Raw genomic sequence first — 20785 nt, 5'->3', positions numbered from 1 at the left:
GGCGTGACTTGTATCAACATCAGGCAGGTTTCCAGGTGAGTGAACAGCTGAAGCAAAAAGCCAGTCTTAATCTTCCTCTGTAGTTCAGAGATGTATCTCAAGCTGTGAACGTTGCGAGCAAATAGCTGTTAGCCTTGTTTAACCTCTTGATAATGTATTTGTACCCAATTTTGTTCCCTGTAACTCCAAAAAAGCCTGGCCATTAGTATGCAGGGCCCTCATAGATATCGTTGTGATGTTGTCTAAAGGCACTGGCAAAAACTGCAGGTGGTGACATTTAAGAAAGCAGGTTATAACTGTAACCCATAAGCAGGGAGGCATTGCCCTCCAGCTGATGCAATGCACTCTGAGTGCTCCCAGGTGAGCATGGTGCCACCTCAGAGTACAGAGACGGCTCCAACAGCATCCTGCAAAGGAGGATGAAGCATCTGTAAAAAGGCTCATCCTTGGTCATGGTATGCTGGTGGATGTGTATCCACCAGGAAGCTTCCCTGGCTTGACTATTCTCCCCTTGCAAACAGCAAAGTGAAGGATATTAATGGTTAGAAGACATTCAGGAACTGGCTTATATTTAACTGATTTGTTAGATGATTAGTTAGCAGTTCTGGAGAAGGCTATGTTGGCTGTCTGTGCTGGGACGGCAGTTTCCGTGGTCTGTTGTATCTATTTCATGTGCTGTTTTGTAGGTACTGGAGATGCTTAGGGCCTCAATCTCTTGTTGCCTATTGCGGAGGTTGTCCATTTAAACGAAATTCAGGATTACACTTTTTGTTTGATTGCTTTCTTTAGATAAAGCACAGAAGTATTTTTCTAGCTTTCTGTAGTGAAAGTGTGGTAGATGCTCTGCATGGTGAAATGGCTTCACCTTTCCAAAGGGTGTTTCCAAGACTCCGTGGCCCTCCTCAGCTCTACTTTCAGCCCATCCATCTTCACTTCTTTGCCTTTAACTTTACAATTCAGTTTTTCATGTGATGCTCAGGATACAGCTAATATCGTTTTATAAATGTGCAAGCTCCTGGCTGTCAAGGTGCAGTAATTATCTAAATGAACTCCATTGTACTTCTAAGATGTTGTGGGTAGCAAATACCAGGAGGATAATTCTGCTTGTGTCTGCTCGCAGTCTGACTGGTGACTTGGTCCGATGCGATGCTCCCCATCTGGCCAATGTCAGAGCTGTCATAGCTCAGGATTTTGGGAACAAAGGGCAAACCAAAATAGACACAAGAATGGTTCTGGAGGAGCAGTGTGCAGGTGTCTGTCTGCAGCCAGCAGCATTGCAGGAGTCACCATGGGCTGGACATGACAGGAGGGTGCTTTGGTGTGGGGTGGTGGTGTCGCATCCCCATCTACAAGCCAGAAAGCACTGGTTCAGGTGTCTTGTACTGGGGGTTCTTCTGCAAGAGATTATCTCCCTCCTCACCCATCGTGGATTGCTTAATTGAAATTGTAATCTGTGAATCTTGGTCAATGTTGATCTAGCTGCCACCAGCTTGAGGAATTTGTATCCTTAGTGTGGCTCAAAGTCTATTTGCTTGTATGCAAAACTCGGGCCTGGAGGATACTGGGATGGCTGTAAAGGAGTCTGCATTTCAGAGGCACTTGTGCTGAAAAACACATGGTGCCAGGAGGCATTAGTGAAAAGAAACATCAGTGGCACCGCTCTGACTTAATGTTGAAGTGGTGTCTTGTAGCATGCAGAACACTTGGTGTTATGTTCGTTGTTCAGTGAAAAAACACAGACCTTTTTCTCCTTCTAAACCACAACATTTTTCAGCTCACAAGAAGGTTACATTTTTGCTAAAATGAGGTGTTTAGCCTGGAGAGGAGAAGGGACCTAACAGCAGCCGCCTTGTACTTACAAGAGCTACCAAGAGGACAAAGCCATGCTCTTCACAGCGGTGTGTGGTGGGAGGACAGGAGTCAATGGCTGCAAATTGATGTGAAAGATTCCAACTGGAGATAAGGAAACACTTTTTTTTTTTTTTTTTTTTTGTCTCCATGAGGACAGTCTGTCAGTGGAGCAGGCTGCCCAGAGAGGTTGTGCAACCTCCATCTTTGGATGTTTTCAGCCCTTGACTGGATAAAGCCCTGAGCTATGGGTCTGCCCCCATACCTGCCCCAGCTCTTGAACATAGGAGATTGGACTAGAGACTTTACATCTTCGAGGTGAGGGCTGTCAGACTTCCAGCCTGGAGGAAACGTTGGCACCACACAGTGATATTTGCTGCAGCTGACTGCAGGCTGTGTCTGAGGTTGAACCTTCGTGGAGAAGACCTCAAAGAGAGAGGTGCGAGGGCAATGCCTGATTTCAGCTTGCACCTTTTGACAATTTTCCTTCCAAATTCTGTTTCAGGCAGAGTTTGTGATCTCTTACTTGGATTTCCAGGCCAAAAGCAACCCGCAAGGCGCCTCTACCTGCCATGGCAAGGAAAAGGAGTTCATAATAATGTGTGTTGTCTCACTTTTAAGCTCTTTATTTCAGCCTCAGTCTATAGCTGGAGTTGTTGCTAGAAAGGGTCCTGGCTTTCCATGCTGATAAATGACTGCAGCCGCTCTGGTTACTGCTTTTCACCCCCACTGAGCAGGGCTTGGCCGTGTTGCAGAAGGTTCCCCTCGTGTACGACGTAGATTGCCCTGGAATCTTCCAGGACTGAAGGTTTCCCCATCCATCTACCAGTTCTGTTTATTATTTATTGTTATGGAAATTGTACCCTTGTAGATTCTTCCTTGAAGCGAGTGACAGCCAAGACTGATTTTTGCACCCTGCATCGTGTTTGCGGTGTTGTAGCGAATAACTTGCTGTGGACTTGACAGGTCCAGGGAATTTAAAAACACACAAAGTAGCAGGGGACTATTTCTTATGCTGCTTTTGCACAGCAGAGGCCGGGCAGAATTATTCATGCAGTCTTGACCTGCAGGTATAAATACTTTGGGCTTCCAGGAAGGGACAAGCAGGTACCTGAGAAACTTTAGTTCCTCACCCTTGTTCTGGAAACCTAAGACAGCTATGGACATCTACATCTTATGAGTCCAAGCTTGATCCAATGACCTCTTCAAGGGTCCAACGTCTTGAGCTGGAGAGCTGGGACCTCTTTGTGCATTTGGTGTCGAGGTGGAAGGAGGGACGGAAAAGCGATGGGGGACGCTGGTACCTGCACTCTGCGCAAAGATAGACCGATCTGAAAGCGGGTTCATGCCAGGAACCAGAGAGAGCATGGCCAAGTATTCAGCTGGAAGTGGGCACAAAGTTTTTCGGCACAAATTGCTGATGGAAATGAGGTGCCAGTGGTAAAGGGTAATGCCAGCTAAGAAGAGGAGGGCAGACAGCTGAGAGCAGAAATACCTTGCATTTCCACATGATGCCTACCAAAGGCCTTTAGTCTGGACCATGAGCACCACTGTTCTTGGTAAACTTAACAGTCTGCAAACCTGTGGGACCTGTTAATTACTTGGGTTTGGTATGGAATTGAATATATCAGATGTATTTTGCTGTTGAATTCGACTTCTTTCTGGAATTACGTTGTTGCCCTTATAGCTGCAAAAGTAATACTGTCTGGTTCATCAGGCAGCTTGTGGTGGGGTAGCCTGTTCCCTTCTTTATCGTAATTGTGTTGCTTTACATAGCTGGATAGATTATGGCTATGGAGAGTAATTGTAGCAGATTGTCATCTTGTCCCAAGAGTACCACTTGGCATTGATAGTAGGGCAATAGCAAGGTCCATTGCACTTGAAAAGCACAACGTCTTGTGACATGGAGAGAAAATGTGTGACATTTGTGCAAGCTGTTCCCAAAGCAAGGCATGGGATTTGTGGTTATACTGAAGTTTTGTGAGGGAATGGGTATGGACAAAAGCTATCCATGGATGTATGGGTTTCTTCAGCCCCTGTACTAATGATGCGAGCAGAGCTTTTTTCCACAAATCAGAAGCTAATTCCTGTCCCCAAAAGAGTCAGTATAAGTTGTTTCAGGCAATAGTATGTTTTTCTTGCAGCATAGTGTACTCGTGGGTATAAAGGACTGAATTCCCTAACGCGCACTGTGTGTATCAGCAGGGTCAAAATTAGAGATATTGCAGAGGATGCCAACATAAATGTTCTCATGGATGCTTTAGATTGATGTGGGTTCCTCCTCACTGTGTTAATCTCGATCTTAAATATAATTGCAGATTTGATCCGAAAAGAGCGGTACAGCAGCTGAGAGCTTGTGGAGTGCTGGAGACCATCCGCATCAGTGCAGCTGGCTTCCCGTCCAGGTACCGTGCTGGGAATTAGGTGTGGTGGTGTGCTGCTGGTGTGCTTTACTCAGCAAGTTCATCATCTGGGGCAAGGGAGGGAGAAGAAAACACTAGTGTTTTCAGGACAAACAGGGTTTATTTAGGCTGGTTTACATCCAGGACAGATTTTCCCCTTTTTATATTTTTTTCATTTTGCAAAACTCCCATTAGGTCCTGGGTTCCTCAAATTGAAGAGATTCGTTATCAAGTGATGAGCTGCAAAGTGAGGCTGCCAGAGGGTGTGTTGTGTCATGTTTCAGCTGGTCCTTTCGGTTTGGTCCTGAGAAGTAATTTGATGTGATGAAATCTCTGAATGTGCTGGTGCATGACAGATAAAAGAATCCAGCTTTGATCCCACACGAAGGTGGACAGCCAGTAACAAGATAATGTTTCTATATCCTCTGCATCCAGCTTGCCTGGGAGCAAGCGTTGCCCTAGAGGACTTCTTCCCTGAAGCTCCCCATACAAAAGCTCCTTGCACTGTACAGTTTGCCTTCCTTTTTTTCTTTTTTTTTTTTTTTTTTCTTCTGGCTTCAGACACCTGCTGCAATAGTCACTTTGGCCAAAAATTTTTTGGTTATACTTGCAGAGAAAGAAAATAAGAGTTGTAAAATATTATTGCAGACTTTCACACTGCATATCCAAAGCATACTAGGCTTCAAATGCTTACATCTTAAAAAGGAAAGGCTATGGGTGGTATGGCTCTTGCTAATTGTGATACAAAATTCAAAAGAGGTTTTTAGGGCCTAATAAATCAGAAAACATAAACTATAAATAAGCCCTGAAGATGGCAAGGGCAAATAATTCTAAAAATGCATCAATTGCGTTCTAGTGCCAAGCAGCTTTGTGTTAATGTCAGCATAGCCATCAGCCTTTTTATATGGAACAAAGGAGTTATAAATACACTCAGTAAAGAGTCGGCTAAGCGTGATGCTGAACACCATGAGAAACTCCCTGTCCTGGTTTTTGGGGAGGAGTGTGCTGCCTTAGCAGTTACTCTCATCTTCTGCAAAGCTGCAAACAGCTTCTGACGATGGCAGCTTCTGTGCGTTGATATGGGGTGGTTCTGCTCCACTTAACCTCTGTTGGCCAGTGACCTCCATGGACAGGCAAAAACTGGTGATGGGATCTCCCTGGCCAGCTGAGCTCAACTACTTCAGAAGGAAAAAAAGAAAAAGAAGAAAAGTTTCATGGAAACCAATTTCTCTCTCTCCTCTGCCAGTGTGGGAGGGTGGCAGAGGTCCGTGGAGATTTGGGTCCTCATGTTGGGGGTCTGGCCCTGTTAGAAGACCCAGCACCACCTTTGGCTCCCATCTCTGAAGTCTTCAAGGAAGTAACTAATAAAAAGTTGCTCCTAAATTACATGATCTCTAAGGCGTGGAGGGAAATGAAAAACCAGCCCATGGGTCAGGTTTTTTATTATCTTTGTTAAAGTAGCCGCAGGGTCAAATCCATCTGTCTGTCCTCTAAAGCCCTCAAGCAGTGAAACAGCTGTGGTTTCATTTGGAAAAGGCCACAGAAAGGCAGTTTTATGCTCCTTAAGCAAGTGGTCATGCTCCCCAGTGCAATGGGGGCTCCTGGCGTCTGCAGTTGTGGGTCCCAGGCGAGGTTTGGGGAGCTCTGAGTTGAGGGTTGTCCATGGGTTTTGCTACTGGTCTTAGCATAGCTGCAGGGATACCCTGTTCCTCTCCATTCATAATTTTCCTAACAACTTGTAGCATTTTCCCATCTCTGCTCACTTAACTCTGCAGTTTAGACCCTATGGCACTAAAATAGATGTATAATTAGTAACTGGGGAGGGGAGAAACCACTGCAGCACCTGGAGACGAGCCAAGATCTATTTATGGCAAATAATTGACTGGTGCAAAGACCACTCCATTCCGAAAAACTCAAAAGGGATGCTTTTGGCTCTGCTTGCGTGCTTTTGGTTATGACGTCCTTTTTTTCCCAGGATACTAAGAATACAGAGCTCTTCCATCACTGCAACTTGTCAGCTTTTGTTCTTCCTCCAGGGGAAAAAAAGGGTGCAAATAGCTACTTCAGCCTTTCAGGGTGACCTTCTCCAGTTTGGGATGCTTCAAGGACAGATTTTTGGTTTTTTTTAATGTTTCTGGAAGATAATCGTATACATGAACAGCTCTGTGCTAAGAAAGATACTCACTTTGACTTCTGGTAGTTCTTCGCCCTCCTTGGTCATAAAATTCTAGTCTTGAAAATCCAGACCCAGGAGTTGGGCAACATCACTGAAAGATTATTCATAATCTGTATATTTGAATTGGCTTTATAAACCAGCTTGGCAAAAGCTTCTTCCACAGGATCTTATTTTGTGGGAAATGTAATACATGTTTCAGTTCTTTCTGCATATTTACATCCATACGATATGTCTCGGTTTTCATCACGGCAAGCATTGATTATTCCTCTGTATTTCCTTATATTTTGAGACAAGTTGGATTATAATGGTTGATTAAGGATAAAGTCAAAAAGGAGGGTCATTGCTTTAAACTTAAACCCTGTGTGAAGGCTATAAATTTAAACCACTTAAAATAATAATGGAAAACTTGATCTTTGTGAGTTTTGCTTCACTTGGCTCTATGCAATTTAGCTTTAGAGCAACAGGGAATTTTCAAAATGTTTTATCTCAAGTTTTATTACAGAAACAGGAGAAAATGTTTATTTTCATCCTGTAGTATTTATATGTGAATATTTTCCAGCATGCTGTCAGAAGAGTAACTTCCGAGAGTGGTGTGGCTTTGGGTTAGAGATCTCTGGATAAAGCCACCTCCTGCCATTATTTCATGCTTTTCCATTGCTTTATGGGTTGAAGAATTGAATGTTTTGAGGCTTTGATAGTTTGGGTTTTTTTTTACCTGGTTCCTTTAAGGAAAAAAAAGTTTTAATATAATTTTCAGTGTTCTTCAACCCATGTAAGTCATGATATATTCCCACTGAAAGATGAAGCCTCGTGCTCCCCACTTTGGGTACACCTGGCTTTATTTTATCATTTCCATGGTAGGCTGCACTCTGCAGCTATCTCAAGTAAATTGAAAATATATCATTTGGTTTGAAATGTTACACAGCAGTTAAGAAATGCATTTGTTAACATGTACATAAATGGCTGTGATGAATGGACTGTCTTAGATGAGTAGATAGTAAATCTATCATCAACTTCCATGGGTAAAGCATGGAAGAAGGCTCTGTACTATAAAACCATTCATCTTCTTTATAGAAACTGGCTGCATAAAGATCAGTCTGTAAAGAATTAATTGGTGCAGATCTCCATTAATAACAAAATACTCTTTAAAACAAGTTTTTAACTTGCATTTTGTTGAAACTGTGTGTTTTTTTCTTGCTGGTTCTGGTGGTTTCCAGTCAGTGGTAAAATGGCAGTGGTCTCCCACTGTGCCATCACTCTGAATAACATTGTCATTGCAGTTTCTCTAAAATACTCTTATTGTAGTTGTTACGTATGAAATTTATGGTTTAAGTATTCTTGGCATTTGGCTGCTTCCTCTGGTTGCTGGAGCTGACTGTCAGATGCAGCATCTTTGTATCAATTCAGTATGAAATCACAGCTGCTAAACTCTATAAACATTAAACATTCATAATTGAAATGTATCGTGGGCATCCTTGGCTATAAATTTTTTTTTTTTTTTTTTGGTAATGTGCCTTTAGCTGTCTTGCAGTCATTTCAGGGAAACAAAACCTATAAATGACTTTGGCTGCCAGCAGTTCTGTTTGCCTACTCCCCCTACTCCCAACAAAGGTGTAATATGTAAATACAGGTTTTTTTCCCCCTCATTCTGCTCTTTGAATATATTCCAGATAATTTCAGGCCACGCCAGCCTGCATGTTTTAGAGCTAATTGAAAGGCAAATCTGTTCTGCTGCAGTAAACAAGGCAAGAGAAATTTTCTCCCTGAACTGCAGTTTCTTAAATAATTTCATGTCCAATCTTGACTCAGATATTCAACCTGCATGCCCCCAAAGAGGCTTCAGCTCCTATAGAAAGATGAATATAGTCCACCTCCTTACTGCTTAAAATATCGATCCCTTCAGGGGAAGGTACCACGTGGTGCTGGCAGGATTTCATACCTGAAGCCGGGTTTGCTGAGCAGATGGTCGCTGGGATGGTCTAGGGTGATGGGGGGTGATGAATTTATTTACCCTTAATGGAAAGATTTTGCATTCAGTCATTTTAGGCCACTGAAAGAAACTGTATTACGGTTAAGTCATAAAAGCTTCAAGCTCTTATTATACTCCTTTCAGCTCTTCATTCAGTGCCACTGAAATAACATCGCTGTAATCGCCCTAAAACAATAGGCTGGAGGTATTTTGGGCAGTTGCTGACTGCTTGGAGAGATGCTTTTCAGAGGCTTTCTCAGGAGTCAGAATTTTACCCCCAGTTTCTTCCCCGAGCCCTCCCTTTAATTACGAGGTTGTAATAAATCCAGTTGGCTCTGAAGCACGAGGGCTGCTCTCGGGTTCGTAGCCTCGCGATTTTGGGCAGGAGCAGCCCCTTTGCTTTGCACCCGCTTGTAGTTTTCTGTAAAGCATCCAAATCTTGTTCTTTAAACCGCAGATAAAAAGGCTTAATTTGTAGTGTGCGTTATGGCTTATTCCCTCTGTCTAATTCCTGTACATGACAAAGAAATTGCTGGGTTGACTAAGTCTCCTGCTCCTGGCCAAGCCCTTGAGCATCCTCCTTGCTGCTCTAGCCCAAGGAGGTTTTTCTTCACAGGCATAAGTTATTTTCTTGTGTCCTTCCATTCCTTTTATTGCCTCTTCCTTTTAGTGACCTGTGCTGACTTCAAAGCAAAATTTTGATGTTCGGGGCTGCTTGTGCTTGATCTCAGCCCTGAGATTATAATTTTTTTTTTTTTTTTCCTGGGAAAGTTTGAGTAGTATCTGTCCAGTCCTTCATGCCTCCTTCTACCTCTTTCTCAGTTGTGCAGGTACAAAAATCCTCCTGGTTACAGCTCTTTGCCTACACCACCTGTCTGGATCTTATAACTTGATAATTATAAGGAATTGTCTTTATTTAGTGGCCCTCGGTGGTTTCCAGCTCCTAGCAATGAGGTGTGCATGGGCTGTGTGTTGTTTGGCAGCATCCTGAAAACCTGAGATCTGCTTTTAATTTAATACCTGTCAAGAAGTTGAACTGAGGTATAACCTTTCCATAATCTCTCCTGACCTTTTAAGCTGTAGGGTAACATGGCACATCTTTTGTCTCATGCTGGGAATTGCTTTGTCGTCTAGCAGGAGGGAAATAAGTTTCCTCTTTCTTCCTTTTCTCTGTTGAAGATGCAGATGTTGAACCTAAAAAAAAAAAAAAAGTATGCGTGCAGAAGAATAAAAAGTGTGTGTGCACCAGAGCATTGAGCTTCAGTATTTCTGCACCGGAGAGATCTCCCTTGTAGGGTTGGGGGATCATGTTTGTTTCTCTCGGAGCACATAGTTATAAGGTAATTTTATACTGCTTCGAACCTGAAATGGTTTAACAGGCATGTTACATTACACCTGAGTGCTTTAATTGTTCCTTTTTTGGGGCGGGGGGGGATCTTGTAACACCACCTATGAAACCCTGCAGCTTGCTTTTGCTTGTGAACTGGGACCGCAAATATTCCGGTGAAACTCCCGATGGAGCAACTGAGCCCCGGCGTGGCAGAGCTTTTGTCTTGATATTCTGCGGACAACAATACAAGGAGCGTGATCTCAGGACTGTCGTTTCCTGCTAAATCGGCGAGGATGGTGAGGGCGGCCTCGCTGCAGCAAGGGTGAAGCGGTGCTGTGCCGTGAAGGTGCAGCATTTGGCTGTGAACCTCTGGGAGATGTGGATAGACGCCTACGGATGCCACTAGCCCAGCAAAACACCCCGAAAGCAATCAGGGAGCGTATTCCCTGCCACTTCCACCATCTCATGTGAGATGTACTCCTAAAAAGTGAGTTATGTTATTTATATTAAAGAAGGACTCGAATGGAAACAAGTGGAATATCAGTTTTTACCACCTTGTGAAATGAGAACGACAGCCTCTGAAGAAAGACCCTCTATGTAGTGACTTACGATCTATTTTTAAGGGTTTTCTGCAGGTATCTGACTTGTTTGAAAGCAGCTGTGGGATCTCCATCTCTGTCTTGGTGCAGGAAGATGATGGATTTTGCTGCTTTCTGCCCAGCTTGGACCCGTGCCCTCAGTTAGGCGTGTTGCCTCTTCACCATCTGCTCTTTGCTAGAGGAGCCTGGGTGGCACCTGCAGGATGATTTCTTCCTCCAAATAGCAGGAGTTAATAACATCAGCCCCTAAACTGACTCTGGCAGGTTAATGGGAATACTCCCTCCTCTTTTTCTCTCCCTGAGCTCTCCTTGGCTCGAGTAATACCTGAGGCAGGCAGGAGGTCTCCAGCATCGCACGCTTGGCTGCGTGCCTCGGGCACTGTGTGCTCTGCTTCTCCTCTCAGGTTTGATTTGGAACAGCGTAAAGCCTCAAACGTGCTTAAAATGAAAACGGGTTTTATGTGCACAGAGCAAAAGGATTAAGGTGCAGGTACAAAACGGGAAATGTTTACACTTAAGCCCAACATGACACAAGCCTGTAGTCTTGCATAATCTTTGTGTTCAGTTTTGCTCTACCTCACCCCAGAGAGAGCTCCCCATAGCAAGTATCTTATCTTTTTGTTGTTGTTGTTTTAAGTGATAATCCAGTATTTTTGGTTATTTGAGGGTGGATAGCCTTGGCTGTCTGGCCCCAGGGCTAGCCCATGTAGGCAGGGATGAAATGTTCGCTAAATCTGGCTACTCCAGAGCTGCTCAGAGCAATATGAGTATGGGAAACCCTCTCATCACAAATCCCTTCTTGCTGCTGTCTTCAGGAGCTCTCAGTCGTATCTTTTGCTTCAGGAACAATGCTAAGGACTCTCTCTAGTTTTTACCATTCCCGTATTCTTTGCAAAATGTGTTCTGGGTGCGATGTGTCTGTGCAGGAATTGTGTGGTACTTGCCAATCCTTAGCAGTCTGTCTTTTTTTTTTTTTTTTTCCTTTCTTTTTCTCCCTTTGTTCTCATTGTAAACATTTTCTTCTACTGTGCTCTTTTTATTAGAGTATTGCTTTTAATCAAACTGGCTTTCTTGCCCTGCTGCATTTTCTGGATTGATGTGAAACCATTGGTCATGTATTTTGAAATATGTACTATATTTCTGGTATGCCTATCTTACCGAATATGCCAGCTTCCAGCCTTCAGGAGTTTCATGAGAGGTGTAGTATTTTATAGAGACTGTAGTCTTGAACATGGGAGGTGCTCACGTGGTGTGACATCTCACCCAGCCCCACCACTGCAAACTGGCCAAGTGTAAGGACTCATCACAAGCATCGCTCTGGCCCTTTGTGATTTATTTTGCTGTTCTTCCCCCCTCTCTTAATCTCTGGAAGTGGAAAAATAGGAAGAATTGGGTGTAAGAACACAAGAATAAAGGCATGCACTTGGCTGCTGGGCGGAGGAGGAGATGTTTCTGTGTGGCTGCTCTTCACACAGCGTGTTCTCATCTTGGCTGCCAGAACATCCATGTGGGTGAGGATCAGGCTCACAGATGGTTTTGTTGAGTGAAAGCAGAAATCAAAATCTCTGCAATTCTCTCCCATCTTCTTTTGACATTTGTTATGCATATTTTTTTGAAATAACGATGGCTGTACTTGACATTGCTGGAAATGCCTAGTGTTTTAATTAAAAACTCAGGTTTTGAGGGGTCCATAACTCACTGTGTTAACTTGGAGAAGGCTGAAACTTGGCAGATGCTGTACCAGTTTCAGGATCCAGTCTGCAGGCTCTACATCTAACAGCTGTGGCAGGAGATCATATTTCCTAGCAGTAAGCTACAGTGCTCTAATTCCTTCAGTTAGTGTTCCATGTTTGGGAACTTCACTGCTGGTGACAGTGAGGCACCTTCCAACTGGCTACTTTGTCTTTCCGGAGTCCAGAGATTTTGTGTTTGTTTTAAGGGTCTCGGCCATGGACCTCAACATGGACTGATTAGTGAATTAATTGATTCAAATTAATATTCAACAGAGTTTGGAAAAGCAAAATAAGGAAGAATTTGTATTTGATTCATTTTCTGTCATCAAGATTGCTTTTTAAATTTTTGGCCAAATCGGGAGATCCACGATCTCTTCAAAATTAACCTATCCTTTCCGAAGGGAACAGTGTTGTTGTATTTGACTGGTAAAATGCAGTAGCTTGGGAAGCACATCAGGAGGAGTGAAAACAAGGTGATCCATGGTCTTTCTGTTCCAGGCTAGAAATGCACTGATAAGGGTGTTCAGTGGCAGGGGAGAGCTGAGAGTGGGGGTCAGGTTTGGTGTGTCCTAATTTCTTTCAGGTGGCTTTGATCGGTATACGAGTTTCATATTTTGACTTGTCTGTGACTCCAAAGGCTTTATGTTAAGGAAATAATGCCCAGCGTGCAGACTAATCCTGTGTATACTTTGCTTTCAGATGGTCCTACCACGACTTTTTCAATAGGTATCGTGTTCTTATGAAAAAGAGAGACCTCTCCAAGAATGACAAGAAGCAGATCTGTCAGACCCTGTTGGAAGACCTCATTAAGGTGAGCTGGGACCAAATCTTTGGCAATGATTTTTACAGCACGGAAGCTCGTGGCTTTGATATGATTGGAATTTTGCTCTTCCTGCTCCTACTTCACCTGCTGCTCATGCAGGTGCTTCTTCAGCTTAGGCACCCTGGGGCTTTTTCCAAAATGAGATAGTCTCACAAGAAGGTAGTGAGAGCAAGCGTGACATGGGATCTCATGATTGCAGTCAAGCTGAACGTACCATTTCAGTGCTGGTGAAGTCCAGAGTTTGCTATCACTGGCTGTACATGAACAACCGGACACATTTAGAAAATTCATCCCCCCAACCCCTCCTTCTGGTTTTGGCTAGCCGTAGCTGGAGCACATTTTAGAGGTCCAGCTTTTGACAACACCATGAACTTTAGTCAATCATTAAATGCCTCTTTGCACAAATGAGTAGAGAAAAATGCAATAAATGCCCTATCTTGACGTGTGGGAGACTTTTAATAGCAACTAATACGTAGAAAAAACACCCCGTAAATTGGGACTTTTTTCTCTTAAGCAAACAAGAAGTCTTTGCCACCTCTCCTCACCAAAACCTTGCTACTCACTCATGTGCGTTATTTTTAAATTGAAAATGTGCATGCAAAGGTTTCTTGCTGTTGAGCAGCCCAGAATACGCACAGCACCTTAGCCAGGTTTTAATTTTTGATCTGTTTTCCTCGTGGGATTTTGAGGTACTTACTCAGTTGGGTTCCTCTCTGCAAAAGCCATTCTCCTTACGCACCAAATGTTTCCCTTGGCTGCAGAGCGATTTGCAGTGCATGTATGACTTTGCAGATGTAAGCCTTAATCTTTTCAAGAAAAATCTTTTCTTGAAGTCTTCTGGCATTGCATTGCTCTATTTAACTTAAAAAAAAAAAACAAACAAACAAAAAAAAAAAGAAACAAAAAAAGAAACAAAACCCCCCAAGCTAAAAAACACTCAAAATTTGTGTAAGTATATGGAACTTAAGACTGAATCCGAGTGCCGCATTTCTCAATGGGTATATAGAAGCTCAAGTAGTTTGGAGTCTAATATCTTCATCACCCAATTAAGAAGAGATGCGAGCTAAGCTGATAAATTTGATTCAAAGTGGGTTTTTTAATCTGTATCTACTGAGCAACATAGACTGAAAAAAAAAAAAATGTTTGCCTTAATTAAATTTAGTTTCCTTTATGCTTTTGAAAAGGATCCAGACAAGTTCCAGTTTGGACGTACCAAGATCTTTTTCCGTGCAGGCCAGGTGGCATATCTGGAGAAACTGCGAGCAGATAAGTTCAGAGCTGCCACAATCATGATTCAGAAGACGGTGCGGGGCTGGCTGCAGAGGGTCAAGTACAAAAGGCTGAGACAAGCTGCAATGGTCATCCAGCGCTACACGCGTGGGCACCTGGCCCGGAGGTGGGTGCTAGGAAGCCCTCCGAGAAAGGGCTAGCTGGGAGGTCAAGTGGAAAATGACTTCTGGGCACTTGTATTCTGAGTCAGTTCCATCTTGCAGGCCTTAGACTTGGGGGCTTCATATGAGAAACATTGAAAATGCTCTGCACGGGGTGTTGCATTTCAGCCCCGTGAAAACAAGACCCACGTTGTGGACGTAGGTACCATGGCGAAAGTTTCTGTGCTGAAGTAAGGACTCATTCCTGGCCCCTCTCTCCAGCTTTATTTGGGGGCAAGAGATCAAAATTCTTTGTCTCAGTTTGATTTCATATCTATATTGATTTAATTTCTAGGTGCTGAGCCAGGGCTATAGCATAGGCAGCTAGGCTGTAATCAGCTGACTAAAGTACTCTGAGATATTTAAGTGGAAGTGTTTCACAGAACTAATACTTTTCTCTGACTACTTCTGGCAAAGGGCATTTAGATCAGCCAGTGAGCACTTTGCTAGTTGGTATGCGCTCCTCTTCTGCAGGGACCAGGTTTGTGCCTCCTTGGTATCCAAGGGGAGTTCTCAGAATTGATTTGCTGTATCCTTTTGTAATGAGAAAAATCACTCCAAATCACTGGCAACGGGGCTATTTACAGTACTGAATAATAGAGCTCAATTAACTCTCTGTGTGCAGGAACCTCAAGCTACCTCGTGTCGGTGGCTTGCTGGGATTTCTGTAGATACGCTGCACTGGAGAGTAGGCTGCTGGTAGCGGGTGTGAGGTGGGTGTGAGGGAGCAGTAAAGCAACGTAACAGCATCCCAACACACAGGTCACCTTGCATCTTGTGCCTCTTATTCAGGTCAAACACTGCCATTCTCCTGCATCTAGCCAAGGTGGCTTCAGGCACTTTGCAGATAAGAACAAGGAGTAGATTTGGGTCCTTTCAGCTTTGTTTCCCTTCTTGTTTTCTGCTTAGAGAAGCTCTAGTGTGTTAGCTACATTTTTCGGTTTTGAGCAGCAACGTTCTCCCTGGCTCTGAGTTAGCATCTGCCCATCAGAAGTGCTGCTACCTAATCTGCAGCCCAATTAACTCTGCTTGCACTTGGGCAACATGAGATGCCGCCTGTATGCTACGAGGCTTCTGCACAGTCACTTCTTCACTCCTGATTGCTGGATGAACGTTGACTTCTATCAATTATTGAAGCAACTAAAGGCAAAGAACTTCCATGTTCCTTCCAAGGATTTCATCTAAATCATACCGTATTTTGGAAGAACGTCAGAGATGCTCACTGCATTTGTGGTATTACTTGTGCTTGTGAAAGGGATTAGCATCATAGAAGGTCTCAAATAAGCAAAGCTGGGCGTTTTGGTGACTTTTAATTAAAACTGAGCACAGATTTTTCTTGTCCTCAGAAGTCCATGTACTTCTCTAGGCTTGTGGCTGCAGGTCCCTCTCGGCAGTCTTGCAGCTCTCTTGAAGACAAGGCGAATGAGACCTGAGCAATAAGAGGAAGGTTAAGAAAAAGGGAGAGTCGGTGATTAACTTTAGCCTCTGCGATGGGCTCTCCATGCACACCTACAGACTTGGACTCTATATTTGACTTTGCATCAGCCAACCATCCCTCTAAGGAGGGGAGGAGGAATCCCTGGTGATGTCGAAGTGTTGGGGTATGAGCTAAAAGAGAGGCTGGAAGCAGATATGCAGAAACTACCTGCTGCAGTGTTTCTTCAACATGATTTTCACCTCTTCATGCAGGTTTCATAGGGATGGATGTCATCTGAATAACTGCTTTCTCCTCTTTTTGGAAACAGACCATCCCTTGTCCTCTTTAATAAGCTGTGGTTCAGTGGGTCCTAATGAGAAACCATCATCCTTGATGAAGACAATATATGAGCCAATCCGATATGGCTTTTACGGTTTTGATATGCTTTTTACAAAATAAATAAGTCAATCAAATATCTGTATAATGCTTCATGCTGAGAGCAATAAATGCATCATGAATTCAGTGAAACAAGCTAATTATCAAATTAAATGGAGGTTTTATGGGCATTTATTAACCTGTGTAACAGCAAATTGAACATGAGTTCAGCTGGAGAGTGGGAGCAACATGGCACGGAGTTGACCATGTCCCTCATAATTTACTCTCTGAATTGCTTGGGGCTCTGCTCGTGAATGTTGCCAAACCACTGCACACTGGTTTAAATGTCAAATCAATTTGCTGCCGTTTTCACTGAGTCGGTAGATACCCTCTGCGACACTTGCTTTTTATAGTTAGGGAAGTGATGGAGCCAACCTGGACGTTGATTGGCTCAGGTACATAAGGCAGAGAGTCCAAACCAAAGGAAAAGCTGGAAAATACTGTTTTTCATGCTGTTTAGGAGTAATGAGGTGTGTTGATTTCTTGTTCCAGTGCTCTCGGGTGCTGTGGATGCTGTCTGATTGCATACGTGTTCCCATTATTCTAATGGAGACATGCTATCAGCAGCTCTTTTCTTAGCCTTACTGCTGGGATGGTCGTTCTTGAACACCATCAAGCTACTTTTGGACAAAAGGTTTTTCTCTCTTGTCCAGTTTAAAACTTATTACAACAGAGAGAAGGGAAGTTTAGTTTTACTGCTAACCTTTTTCCTGTGCTTTGCAGACTTGCTGAGCACCTGAGGAGGACGAGAGCTGCCATCGTTTTCCAGAAGCAGTACCGAATGCTGCGGATCCTCCGAGCTTTCCAGAGGGTCCGCAACGCAACCATCACCATTCAGGCTTTTGCTCGGGGCATGTTTGTCAGGAGGATTTATCGCAAGGTATGACTCCACGGAGTGTCTTTGCATTAGAAAAGAGTGGCAAGAGCCTTTATGTTTACGTCTGCTGGCATAGCATGGTGCTGTATTTATTGTGGCCATTTTGATGTTTTACAAAGCCGACAGCCACTGGCGTTTCTGGAGAGCACACGCTGATGGCGAGCATTGCCATTTAAAGCTGTACAAGCAAAAATGATTTTGGCAGCAGCACCCCAGCGGAGCAGCTAAATGAAGTTAGTCATTCAGATGCCGGAAGGCATTGTGGAAATCTGGAAATGTCATTTGATCTAACCCATACTCTGCAAAAACCTCCCTGGCAAACTGAATTTGTGTCTGAGCTGTGCTGCAGGTGCTGTTTCCAGTATGGTAGGAAGAACAGTAGGGTCTGTCATGGAAAGCATCAAGTCATTTATTGATATAAATCCCTTTTTAATTAGTTCTCTCTGTTAGCTTTCTGTGTTAAACCAGGAGCTGAAAGCAAGGAAGCAAAGGTTTGATTACAGCAAGTGATACAGTGAGAAATCGTCTGTCAGGAAACTGAGAACAGCTTTGGGGAATCTTCTGTCCACTCCTTGCATCCAGCCTTCCTTTGGTAGTCACCTAAATTTATGCCTAATTGTGGTCACCAAGACACTCAAAGAAGTCAGAGGCATGATGAGCCAGGAGAGGAGAGCCTGCTCCTGGAGATGATGGAGGTTACCTGGGCACCTGGTGACCCACTAGCGAGATCAGGCATGTCCTCTAAAACAGAGCAGCTGGATGCTGGTGATCAGGAATTTGTGCTGCCACTGCTTTTTCAGCATCTATTTTTTAAATCGGAAGCCTCTGCAGAGGAGTCAGCTGGTCCAGCATTTAAAGTCTGAGATTCAAGGCAACCCAAAATCTTAACAGGGTGTAGAAGTTGGCTGAAGGTCAGGCCTCTCAAATCCGAACATCCTTAATCTCTGGAGCACCTGGATATAGGTGTTGGATATAGGTGTCGGTTCAAGAGCACGCTCAGCAACAGATGCAGGGCTGCAGGTGATGCTCCGTGGGGTCAGGGCATGCCCAGTGCCCACCAAGACTTTGCTGTAAGGCTGGAATAGGTCCCTGAGGCAATGCAGTAGGATTTCTTCTAGCTCTTTGGGCATCCCCAACTTTATCTGTAAGAGTGCCAAGGTTGGAGACATACAAAACTCATTGCAGAGTAACTGGTACTGCATCCTAAATTCACATAATCCCTTCATTCTAAATTAAAATTTGCAAGTGCAGAGAAAGCCTTAGGGTGAAACAAAAGATTTGTAAGAGAAGCTGACATGGTACCTTTTCTGATACAACTTATCCCAAACTAACAACAGCAAAGTGTCTTGTAATCTTTAAATTCTCCTGGTATTTCTTTCCTCATAATACTGCAGCATAGATCAACGTGCAGAAAGTTATTAACAACATGCTGGTTGTACCTCTAATACGTCAGCCTTCAGTTTTAGAGGAGGGAATTCAACTGCAACCTACTGAAAAGATTGCTGTAAATTTTGGGGGAGAGATTCAATCCAAAACTGCCAGAAGTTTCACAAAAACAGATATAAGTTTCTGGAAATTGAATCACGCAAGAGGACTGGCTGCAGACTGTAGCGAAAGGACTCTAGAGTTTTATTTGAAGGTTATCCACACGATAACAAATCCCACCAGGACAGCATTTATCTGCAGTATAAATTATCATAATGCAGGGGCGGAACACAGGAAAAAAAAAAATCTACAGACCTGTTCTCGTGTGAGTTATATCTGATGCTGAAGGGACAGTAAGTTTATTGCTGAGTGTTGGTGTGTCTGTTAATGGCTATTTATTCCGCTAGCTATGGAACTTGTGGATCTGAGTACTATTCTGAGGTGGTCCATGAAGTCTGTCTTGAGCCCAAACGTCCCCTGTCCCCATCGAGTTCTCTACTCGCCAGACAGGATCGTATCCCCTCATTTCACTGGCCAAGCAGGTCTTGACTCTTTTTAGAGAGCAGCATGGCTCCTAAGAGAGGACTGGATGTGTCCTGCCTGCATCAGTTGGGCGCAGTGACTGGAGAAACCCCCCAGGAGAGGGGGTTGAAGTACCCCTTCCCGTCTACGACAGAGGATGCAAAATAACAGTCTCTATCTCCAGCCATCGCCCTTGCCCTACCAGGACACTCCTGCTTGAAGGAGAAGCCCTTTCGAAGGCAGGTTGGGAAGCATCGAGTGCCGTGTTCCAGCCAAACCAGGGCTGCTGCTACCTTTAGGGCTGACTTTTCTCCCTTGATTGTCCCGTTTCTGCCCGTGTTTTGTAGATCCTCGCGGAGCATAAGGCCACCATCCTCCAGAAGTACACCCGTGGCTGGCTGGCCCGCACTCGCTTCCGCCGGGTCAGGGGTGCCACCATCGTCCTGCAGTGTTACTACCGGCGCATGAAGGCCAGGCAGGAGCTGAAGGCGCTGAGGATCGAGGCCCGCTCAGCACAGCACCTGAAGAAGCTCAACATTGGCATGGAGAACAAGGTGGTCCAGCTTCAAAGGAAGATCGATGAGCAGGTACGTCCTGAGCTGTGCTGGGACAAGCGTGGTCCTGTTTCTGCTTTGCCTCTCTCCTGTTGTCCTTCCTAGGAAGGATTTTATCTGCCTGTGTTGTCTGGGAAGGATGTCATGGTGGTGGCAGCCTTCTGCTACTGCTGGCCAGACGCTTGAAAGGGTGGGACACCGCCATGGAAGTGCGGTTGCACATGGATCTTGGGTCTCCACCTTGCTGTCTGAAGAGCTTGCTCAGTAAGCTGCAAAAGCGGCGTTGTAATTGTTGTGAGAACTGCCCAGAAGGACTTAGAGGAGGAAGATAAAATGGCAATTTTCAAAGCTGTTGCTTGAAAACCCAAGGCAGCTCCACGTGAGATCCCCATGTCAAACAGGCTTTGGGCTGGATTGTTCCATTATGCTTTCTGCTTTGCAAGCACTGAGGATGCAGAGTGTCTGCTGCAGTTTGTTGTACTGAACCGTGTGTCTTATGAGTCACGTTACCTAGAAGGTAAACGGTAAATCAGGTAAATATTCACTTTGCAAAGTAGTCTGAGCACGTTTGTGTTAGTGGACGTAACAGCTGTTCAGAAGTAAGAGCCGTGATGAGGGGTGAGATGGCGCGATGTAAGTGATAGATGCCCGTGTGCATGACTTGATGGTCTTACTGTGACTGCTTGATCACAGACAGGTCTTCATCAGTTGCTACTTGTCATTAATGAGCTGCAGAATAATAGTTTGATTACACACTTAGGAGGAGGGTTTTCCCACATACTAACATGTGTGCAAGTTACTCTGATGAATGCCCTCTACGTTGCTTCCCAGTGCTGTACAAGGACTTCAGGGATGAGTATAAGAAGTGCTCAGTTAGGACCCAGTTGTATCCAGTAACATCAACAGGAAATTCATATCTACCTATGTCCTTAAACAGCCTTTTTACAGGCAGGAGAAACATTCTCTGTAAGTCAGGATACCTACTTATTTGTAGTACTAGTTGTTAGTAATTGCAGTTTATCGTTCTGTTTGGGATATTGTCAGGGACCCTTATACATCACACGTGGTTTCCTTGCCACCTTAAATCTCTCCCATCCCTGTATGACACCAGAGGTCCTGCGATGAAGATGATGAGAAATGACTGTGTTGGCTCAGATACTGCAGAGTCAAGACAGCTGGGGATTTGCATTACTGCTGGCCGCTTTCATTGCTGTATTAATTGGCTGCAAAGCGTGTACCGCAGTA

General features: G+C 44.2%; 1 protein-coding gene across 4 annotated transcripts in view; it reads left to right on the top strand.

The window, feature by feature from the left end:
• The window catches only part of MYO5B (myosin VB), a 153461-nt gene that overhangs the window by 87686 nt on the left and 44990 nt on the right, over positions 1-20785 (top strand). For all 4 annotated transcript variants that reach the window (XM_052777815.1, XM_052777812.1, XM_052777813.1 and 1 more), the window contains exons 17-21: positions 4167-4253; positions 12757-12868; positions 14065-14276; positions 16886-17042; positions 19334-19573. In XM_052777815.1, the coding sequence (XP_052633775.1) occupies positions 4167-4253; positions 12757-12868; positions 14065-14276; positions 16886-17042; positions 19334-19573 (808 nt within the window). The remainder of the gene's footprint in view (positions 1-4166; positions 4254-12756; positions 12869-14064; positions 14277-16885; positions 17043-19333; positions 19574-20785) is intronic.

This window comes from Harpia harpyja, chromosome Z, assembly GCF_026419915.1.
Source record: "Harpia harpyja isolate bHarHar1 chromosome Z, bHarHar1 primary haplotype, whole genome shotgun sequence".
In the NCBI taxonomy this organism is placed as follows: Eukaryota; Metazoa; Chordata; class Aves; order Accipitriformes; family Accipitridae; genus Harpia; species Harpia harpyja.
This window is presented reverse-complemented; position numbering and strand designations above follow the sequence as displayed.